The following is a 9,680-nucleotide window of genomic DNA, read 5'->3' as shown; positions in this document are numbered from 1 at the left end:
GACACGGTCTACCTGTTGACAAAGTAGATATACTACTTAGAGGCTTTTCTTTCCCCTACTAAATGATATATAGGGTAACCAAAGCAATCACAGAGCACTATTCTTCTTCCTTGTCTCCCTCCCTAACTCTACAAAAGACTCACATTCTGGATATCTCTGATGTTTAGCACAGTGCTTATACATTTGTGCTGCCTGTACCAATGAACACAGAATTAGAATCTCAAAGTTACCTCATAAGTGAGAATATAATAGTGGTTATTACTTGCTAGGAAGGGAAGGAAAACGGAACAGCCGGAGGATGGATAGTGGATACCAAAATATAGTTAGTAAGAAGAATAAGTTCCTGGGTTCTTTGTCACTGTAGGGTGATTATCATTTACAATAATTTGTTACATATCTCAAAATAACCAAGTGTCAAATTATCACATCCATCCACTGGAGCATGGGGGACCTAATTGGAGTCAGTAGTTTTTGAGAGGAGATAGGAAATTGGGAAGGAGTGTGGAGAGGTCTTGGAGAAATTGCAGGGTTGAGGAAGTTGAGTATGACCAAAACACATTGTATATATGCATTAAATTCTCAAAGAATAATTTAAAAATAAATAAATAATATTTTTTTTGAGATACTCTTATTGCTCGTTTCTGGCTAGCCTGAAACTCATTCTGTAAGCCAGTTTGGCCTCAAACTGACACAGATACATCTACCTCTGCTTCACAAGTGCTAGGATTGAAGGCATGCTCCACCACACCCAGTTAAATAAACAATATTTTTTTGATTTTTTGTTTGTTTGTTTTGGAGACAGGGTTTTCTCTGTGTAGCTTTGCGCCTTTCCTGGATCTCTCTCTCTGTAGACCAGGCTGGCCTTGAACTCACAGAGATCCGCCTGCCTCTGCCTCCCAAGTGCTGGGATTAAAGGTGTGCGCCACCACGGCCCGGCTAATAAACAGTATTTTTAAGGAGAGATTTGGGACATGAGTAGATTTTTTTTTAATTATTCTTTTGGTTAGTTTTATTCAATTATCACTAGAATTTCTTATTTGGAGAAATCATTGATTATAATATCAAATAAGTAGCGCATTCTGACCCGATCCAATCTGTTTCCATTAAGGTGTTACTATGACAGCCTCAGCAGTGACTCCACATGACACACGCTGATCCCAATTAAGATGTGGTCTCCATACAAAGTATGCTGGTTTCAAAGACTAAGTTTGAAAAAAAGAATGTAGAATGTCTCTGTAATATTCATTACGTGTTATGGTGTTAATATCTGAATATAGTGAAGTAAATAAAATATATTAAAACCCCCCAAAAAATCATCCCAGTGGATCACACACAAATAAAAGGCAACTCTTAAGAAAAAGAGAGCCAGTGGAAGGAGGGAGATGAGAGGGTATGAGCATGAAAATGACCAAAATTCCTTGTGAAGAGCACGAAACCGGCAATTAAAAAATGGAAGAAGTATCACACTATAATCCATAAAAAAGAACATACACCAGCCAGGTATCAATTAAAAGTAAACTTCAGTTTTAGACATTTCGAATTATTAGCTGCTTGGAGTCGACTGCACTTGAGTTTTCCAAGGTTTAGAATCCCATACAGAAATATTGTGGCCCTCAAAACCTCTGGGACCATAGGAAAGACTGGAACAGCATTCCTAGCTCTCACCCTGTACAAAAACCAACTCAGAATGAAACTAAACCTGGAACTTAAGACCCAAAACTTTGAAACTACCAAAGGAAAACACTTCAAGATAGAACACAGGCGATGACTTTCTGACAAAGACTCCAATAGCTCAAGTAATTACAGGGGAAAAAATTGACAAATGTGATTGCAAGAAATGTGAAAGGTTTTGCAGTACATAAGAAACAGGAGAATAAAGAGACAGTCTGGAGAGCGGGGTGGGGGCTCCTCACCAGATGCTCACCCAGTGGTCGACTAAGATACAGAACATAGAAAGATTTTAAAAGTTGAACATCAAAAAGAACAGATGAACTAATAAATAAATGGACAAAGGAACAAAACGGGCACTTTTAAAAGTTCAACATTTTAGCCAGCTAAAGCTACATGGAGATTCCATGTCACTCCAGTCAGATGGTTTTCTACAAGAATGAAGGAAACAGACCAACAACACGGCAAGAATTTGATGGTGGGCTGGAGAGATAGCTCGAGGGTTAAGAGTACTGACTGCTCTTCCAGAGGACCCAGGTTCAATTCCCAGCACCCACATGGCAGCTCTGTAATGCCAGCTTCAGGGGACCCAATACCCGTGGCAAAAACATCCATGTACATTAAAATAAATTTTTAAAAAAGAAAACAAAAGAAAGAATTTGATGGGGTTGAGAACACTAATAACGTTGATGAGAATGTAAATAAGTCCAACTACTACAGAATTCAGAGTGGTGATTCCTCGGAATATAGAAAATACAACTTGCACATGATTCAGCTATACCCCTTCTGGGTATACACCCAAAAGAATCAAGTCAACTCACTCCAGCATTGTCTGTATACCTGTGTTTATTGCATCACAACAGCCAAGTTATGGAACCAGCATAGGTGGTTAGACAAGAAATTGAGATCTATATGCACAGTGGAATTTTTTCAGCCATAAAGGAGAATAAAATATACCAATTACAGAAAAAAAATGAAAACTAGAGATTGTGTTAAGCAAAATAAGCTAAGCTCATGAAGATAAATACCTTTTTGTTTTGTTTTACTTTGTTTTGTTGTTTTTCAAGACAGGGTTTATCCATGTAGTTTTGGTGCCTGTCCTGGATCTCACTCTGTAGACCTCAAACTCACAGAGTTCTGCCTGGCTCTGCCTGCTGGGATTAAAGGTGTGGGCTACCACTGCCCAGAGAGCATAAATATCTTATGTTTCTCTGACATCTAGAATCTATGGATATATAAAGGACATGAAAGCAAAAGGTGTCTATTGGGGATTTGAAAGGAGAAAGATGGGAAGGAGGCAAGAAAGGATGGTAGTGGGAACCAATGTGATCAACTTACATTATACATATGTGTAGAAATATAACACAACTGCTTACTTTGTGTAAAATATAATTCATTTTTATGAAAATTAAAACAAGCAGTAATTATGCAGCTATGAAATTTTTATTTTAACACATAAGGCCATGAAGGCAGCACCTTACAGCTCAGATCACCATCACTTTTTACAACAAATGACACTTAAACACAAAATAAGAAGGAAGGCCATAATTTCTGAATTACAGATTTCCCCACAATGTCCCACTGACTGCATGCTAAGTTAGGCTTTTCCTACAGACTGGTGAATACATGGTAATGGGCCAGTGTGGTCCACAGGTCAGTGCTAAGAGCCACAGTTCAAAGTTGTTCCCATGTATCCTGACTAAACAAAAGAACTTGCTTTCATACCCATGGCAATTACTACCAAAAGAAGAGGCTGTTTCCCTCCAAAGCCGCCATAGTGTCCGCTTCAAGATGAGAAACCTGTCTTCTCCAACAGTTCCTGGCTTCTCTCTCTAGTGTATCCTCCAAGGACAGGAGCACCAAGGAGCCTCCTTGGTTCACCTGAGTTCATACTGCCCAAACTGAAACAAGTGCCACAAGTTTCTGAAAGCCGAGGTCTAATCAGGATCATTTGGATCATTAATGCTCCCCCATAATTAAGTCAATTTCTGATTAGACGTGTTATTTCAACACAGCTGGGTGGAACAAGGTTCAACTGTGGTATCTTAATAGCAACTGAGTTCCAATGATGAAAGAACGGGAGAACACTTTGTTCTTCATACACAGAGGGGCTGCTCTTGGCTCCAGGGTCATCAGGGAAGTTTTGAGTTAATTTCATAGGAGAACAGTTGAGCTGGCTTCACACTCCTTCCTACCAAGAGTGTCTAAGGGCAGGCTTGGTTTGAAATAAGAATACGGTGTCATGTGAGAACACAGCGAAAATATCAACCTCACACAGTACACAACACATTCACACTTCATAGCTGTTGCTTCTCCATGTTCCTATGAAATAGATAGTAGGATTTGTTTGGTAGACAAAGTGAGGCTCAGACAGCTTGATCACTCAATAATCAGCAAATACCGAGTGCCTCCTCTGGGGAGGGATTGCATGAGCTACTGTGACTTGCCCATGGTGACACAGCTGACAAATAGTAAAGACCCAAACCCAGTCACCAAACTCATGTCCATTCCACTCTGCGGCTGCCCCTCAGAGGTCTGAGTCGCCATGCATCATCACAGGACATCCAAGACAAAGGACCATGGTGAAAAGGACCCCAGGGTCTCTCTTGTTAGTTTTCACCTCTTCAAGTAAAGTCAGTATTGATGATCAAAATACTCGCTATCGACAGGAACAACTCAAAGTAACCTAGGGTCCTGTTAGTTACAATGTTGCCCATGGTATACCACCCAGAACTGGCAGCGGGAGACTTATGAACCCTCACAACCAATAGGGAAGGCAGAAACACCCCCAACAACGCATTCATGAAACTAAAACAGAGAAACTGTGGCAAAAAGAGAATTGGATTCTAAAGTTTTGAGAATTTCCAAAGTAATCAAACAGCAAAATTTGAAAGATACTACTCCTTAGACTAATGTCTGTGAGACCTCCAGATTCCCTTCAGCTGAGTCACAAGTCTGGAACCTATTCCTCAAATATCATTCTCTGGTTATGGCATGCAACCCATATCAGACATTTTGAAAACAATTTCTGCCATCCACTCTTGGCTGGCTGGCTCCAATGACCAACCTGCTCACAGTTACATCAGAGAAGTGGCCAGTCATACGCTAAACACCTATCCCTATCCCAAGAATTCCAAATCTTCATGAATGGGTCAATCCTTTGCTTGCAATCACAAGGAGGTGGGGCTAAGAGTTACTAGTCACGTAACTAGGACCAGACTCGAAGAGGTGCTTGATCAATAGATGAGTCAGACAGAGCAGGCTAAGAGTATAAAACCTCAGGAGCCCCAGTGTTCCTCACATCACCATCACCTCCTTCCCTCACTCACCTCTCCTGGTGCTTCGGGTAAGTGTGGGCTCTCCTGGCCCTCTGGTCTCTCCAGCTGGCCTTGCTCAGCTTGCAGAGGTTAAGGGACAGGACCCTTCTCCCCCTTTGGAAGCTACTACATTGAAATTGAGAAGGGGGTTGGGAAAGCAATGGTAAGCTGCTGCTGGGCTGGTGATGTTTCTTGGTCTTCTAGCCAGAACGTTAAACTCTGCCAAGAAAGTACTGCCTCTTACAGAGGCTCTGAGGGCTAGAACACGGGAAGGCTCTGCATTGGATGCCCAAGGCATCCTGCCGTGGACTGGATGAACCTTATGAACCTGTCAGGAGAGGCTGAACACACTATCAGAGAGTGGGGAGGCTAAGTCATAACATGATGCTAATGGGAGAGATTGGAGGAGCCATCTAAATCCAAGCCCTGCTTTATGGAGGCAGATGTTCTGACAGAAAAATGACTTGTGAGGTGCTGGGCTTACAAGTTCCTACTAGCTGCAGTTCTCTACCAAATTTAGACTCCTGCATATCCTCAAAAATATGCTGTTATCTTCTGGTCAGACGTGCTGGTCCAAACGGTTCAGTACCCTTCCCTCTTTTTGCAGGCAGGACACAGGAGAGCTGTTTTGTCTAGTAATTGGCTCCTGGAGCATATCCTCACTCAGTAGGACAGATCAAGAGTTTGAACTGAGGGCTATTGCAGAAAATGAGTCCTATAGTCCACTAATGTCCAAACAAATCTTTCCTCTTGGTGTGCTGGGAATGGGTAAAACCCAGGTGGAGATTTATTGCAATGTTCCACTGAACTTAAAATCAGGACTGGGACTTGGGAGCACCCTAAGGGAAGGAGTGTCCCTTGATAGAAGATAAGAAGTAGACAGGAATGTGGGTGCTCTGACCTCCAAATCACACAGCAGAAGTCAGGCAAAGTTGAGAGGGAAAGGAGGCACCGCTAATGGTGCTTTTGTCCTAGCAAGAACTCTCCAGCCCCTGAATGGAGTCCAGAAGCCTGGTCTGCATATTGTGGGAGTCAAAAGGATGCTGCCATGGATGCAGCGGATTCCTTCACAGCCTCCTCTTGCTGCTGGTCCAATGATGCTCTTCTTCTCTTCCTCCAGGGATCTCCTTCTCCTTAAACAAGATGTCTCACCAGAAAAAGCAGCCCACTCCCTGCCCTCCAGTGGGGTGTGGAAAGACCTCTGGTGGAGGAGGCGGTGGCGGCGGCGGTGGCGGCGGCGGCGGAGGCTGTGGCTACTACAGCGGTGGTAGCGGTGGCGGCTCCAGCTGTGGAGGTGGCTCATCTGGAGGAGGCTCCAGCTGCGGAGGCGGAGGCGGTGGCTCCTACGGAGGCGGTTCCAGCTGTGGCGGTGGAGGCGGCTCCGGTGGGGGAGTCAAGTACTCTGGAGGCGGTGGCTCCAGCTGCGGCGGCGGCTATTCCGGGGGCGGCGGTGGCTCCAGCTGCGGCGGCGGCGGCTACTCCGGGGGCGGCGGCGGCTCCAGCTGCGGCGGCGGCGGCTACTCCGGAGGCGGCTCCAGCTGCGGAGGCGGCGGCGGCTCCGGTGGGGGCGTTAAGTACTCCGGTGGCGGAGGCGGCGGCGGCTCCAGCTGTGGGGGCGGCTACTCCGGAGGCGGCTCCAGCTGCGGCGGAGGATCAGGAGGCGGCGGCGGCGGCTCTTGCTGCGGCGGCGGCTCCTCCGGAGGCGGCGGCTCTGGTGGCTGCGGTGGCGGTTCCGGAGGGAGCAAATACTCCGGCGGCGGCGGCGGCGGCGGCTCCAGCTGCGGCGGCGGCGGCGGCGGCTCCAGCTGCGGCGGCGGCGGCGGCGGCTCCAGCTGCGGCGGCGGCGGCTCCAGCTGCGGCGGCGGCTATTCCGGAGGCGGTGGCTCCAGCTGCGGCGGCGGCGGCGGCGGCTACTCTGGCGGCGGCAGCTGCGGAGGTGGCTCCTCCGGGGCGGCGCAACAGTATCAGTGCCAGAGCTACGGAGGCGGCTCTAGCGGCGGCTCCAGCTGCGGCGGCGGCTACTCCGGGGGCGGCGGCGGCTCCAGCTGCGGCGGCGGCGGCGGCGGCGGCGGCTCCAGCTGCGGCGGTGGCTCCTCCGGGGGCGGCTCCAGCTGCGGAGGCGGCGGCGGCTATTCCGGGGGCGGCGGCGGCGGCGGCGGCAGCTGCGGCGGCGGGGGCTACTACTCGTCGCAGCAGGCCACCCAGAGCTCCTGTGCCCCCCAGCAGAGCTACGGAGGGGGCTCTTCAGGCGGAGGTGGTAGCTGCGGAGGTGGCTCCTCTGGTGGCGGCGGCGGCGGCTGCGGTGGAGGCTACTCCGGCGGCGGCGGCTGCGGTGGAGGCTACTCCGGGGGCGGCGGCGGCTGTGGCGGCGGCTCCTCCGGGGGTGGCAGCGGTGGTTGCGGTGGCGGCCACTCCGGCGGCGGCGGCGGCGGCTCTAGTTGCGGCGGCGGCTCCTCTGGGGGCGGCTCTGGAGGTGGCAAGGGCGTCCCGGTCTGCCACCAGACCCAGCAGAAGCAGGCGCCTACCTGGCCCTGCAAGTAAGGTCCTCAGGTTCCCACGGAGACAAAGGAGCTGGAGGTGTTCTCCGTGGGCTCCGGCGGGCTTCGCTTTCTCATGAGATTGCCCGAGGTTTCCAGACCCTTCGCATCTGACCCCTCCCCGCTGCCCCAGAAGAAGCCATTGAGTCACTCAAGCTGCAGCTTGTTCTGCAGATGTTCCGTCTTGGTTTCTGAATGACTACCTCCCAACTCCAGTGCCTCTTCAGTCAATAAAGTTGCAATTCATGAGAATCTCTGAGTCTCCGGTAGTCTTTGTAGCCTGTAAATTCACTCACTCCATCCTGTCCTCGCTTCTTCCATTTATTCATTCACACTTACATTAATTCAACGAGGATTCTATCCAAAGGTAGGGGAGTAGATAGATGGGATGGCTGGCAAGTGATGACCAAGGATGTGAACCGGTTTGTCCCCCAAACACAAAGGACAGTCTTCAATGGACATCCTTCACATCCCTGTGAGTTGGGCAGTCACCAGGGGTGAGCCAGGTCTTCTTAAGGCAACCTACCAGGCAATTTCTTGCAGCTCAGAACTTACTCTCCAAGTTCTGGAAGTAAGGTGGCTTTGTCCAGCAGCACTAGCATGCCGCAAGGACTAAGGAAGAAAGAAACGCAACATCCCCTTTAGCTCTTCTGCCCCTTCCCAATCCTTTGTGCTGAAGAGAACCCTTCGATCAGATTTTAGCTAACTAGCTACCAGAGGTCCAAGTCCATTGACATGTTCTGACCAGTGAAGAAGGACACGACCCCTGGACCAGAAGACCCCTGCCCAGGTAATCTTCCTACTTTCCTTTCTCCATAAGTCCGTGACCCATGGTTGAGCTTTGAGGCAAAAAATAAAATAAAATAAAAAGCAAAACCCGCTATGTCTTCTCAAGATTGCCAGTCCTTGAATAAACTTGATTCCTTCCCACCAATGCAGCTCTACTGAATACTGATACCAAAGCAGGGGGATGCCTGGTTTTGTTTATTGTTAGCAAAATATTACATCAGATACTCAAGAGCCTCTACAGTGTGCAAGGTACTCTACTGGACATCTACAGGGACAGAAGGCAGCCCTCTTGAAGGGTTAAAAGAGTGCTTTCATCCAACTTGGAAGGCATACCATAAATGTGTGAAATGCTCAACATCAGTACCTCAGGTACTAGAAATACCATCAGTACATCCAGGTCACTGGAAAACATAGGAAATCTCTTAACTAACCAAGAAGAAGCTAGAGTTGCTTCAAGGGATTTGTGAGCTACCCAGCAGTCAGCTAAGATGTAGACTGTCTCCTGGCCAGATCCTATTTTATGGTCAGATTTTATCAGCTTTAGGCAAATGTTAACTTACTGATTTACTCAAATTAATTGTGCTACATTAAAAAGCCAATATACCTTTTCTATCTTTATTATAGTTAATGTCAGAAATAAAAGACTTCACATGACTCTCCCATTTGGAGTCATCAACTACCTTCATCGTTTTGCATCAGAGACATAGAGAGCAAACCAAGTAGCAACCTCAGTGACATGGTAGTCCAACCACCACACTTTTAATAACAGTTTATTCTTTAACATGGTTATACATGCACATAATACATTCTGATTACTCACAGCCCTATCCTTTTCTATCTCCCTCCCAACTCCTACTGGTCACCACATTCCCTACAAATCTCTTTCCCACATTCTTGTCATTTTTGTTTGTTTGTTTTGTGGCCCACTGGCTAGGACCATTTATATGACCATGGGTTTGGAACTGTCCATTGGACTCTTGGGATCACTACTGGGTACACAACTGAAGCAAATGACTCCCCTTCACAGAATCTATCAGTAAACAATAGTTTAACAAGGAGTGGTGGATCTCCATGAGTCCCTCCTCTATCCATGGCTAACTGTTATTGACAGGCACAGTCTTGTACAGGCCTAAGTCAGGTAACCATAGCTGTTGTGAGTTCATGATTGCAATGACTGTGTCACATGTAGAAGATAATATTGTTCAGCCTTCCTCTCTACCTTCTGTCTCTCACATTCTTTCTGCCCCTCTTCTGGGATGTTCTTTGAGTCTTAGAGGAATGTTTTGGTTAGGACTGAGCACTCACTTGTCATTTATTCTTGGCATCTTGAGCAGCCATGAATTTCTGCATTCACTACTGTTCTGTGCCT

General features: G+C 47.6%; 1 protein-coding gene across 1 annotated transcript; it reads left to right on the top strand.

Moving 5' to 3' along the window:
* Nucleotides 1-6,090: 6,090 nt before the first annotated feature.
* On the top strand, nt 6,091-7,768 carry Loricrin (loricrin cornified envelope precursor protein). Its single transcript, XM_036190377.1, has one exon. The coding sequence runs from the start codon at nt 6,129-6,131 to the stop codon at nt 7,524-7,526; it is 1,398 nt and encodes a 465-aa protein (XP_036046270.1). The 5' UTR covers nt 6,091-6,128; the 3' UTR covers nt 7,527-7,768.
* The last annotated feature ends 1,912 nt before the right edge of the window (nt 7,769-9,680 follow it).

Source organism: Onychomys torridus, chromosome 6 (genome assembly GCF_903995425.1).
Source record: "Onychomys torridus chromosome 6, mOncTor1.1, whole genome shotgun sequence".
Lineage (NCBI taxonomy): Eukaryota > Metazoa > Chordata > Mammalia > Rodentia > Cricetidae > Onychomys > Onychomys torridus.
The sequence above is the reverse complement of the archived record's forward strand: the minus strand, read 5'-3'. Positions and strand labels throughout refer to the sequence as shown.

What these genes read in the sequence shown, in the direction of transcription:
- Loricrin (XM_036190377.1), top strand. Translation starts at nt 6,129, where the DNA reads ATGTCTCACCAGAAAAAGCAGCCCACTCCCTGCCCTCCAGTGGGGTGT.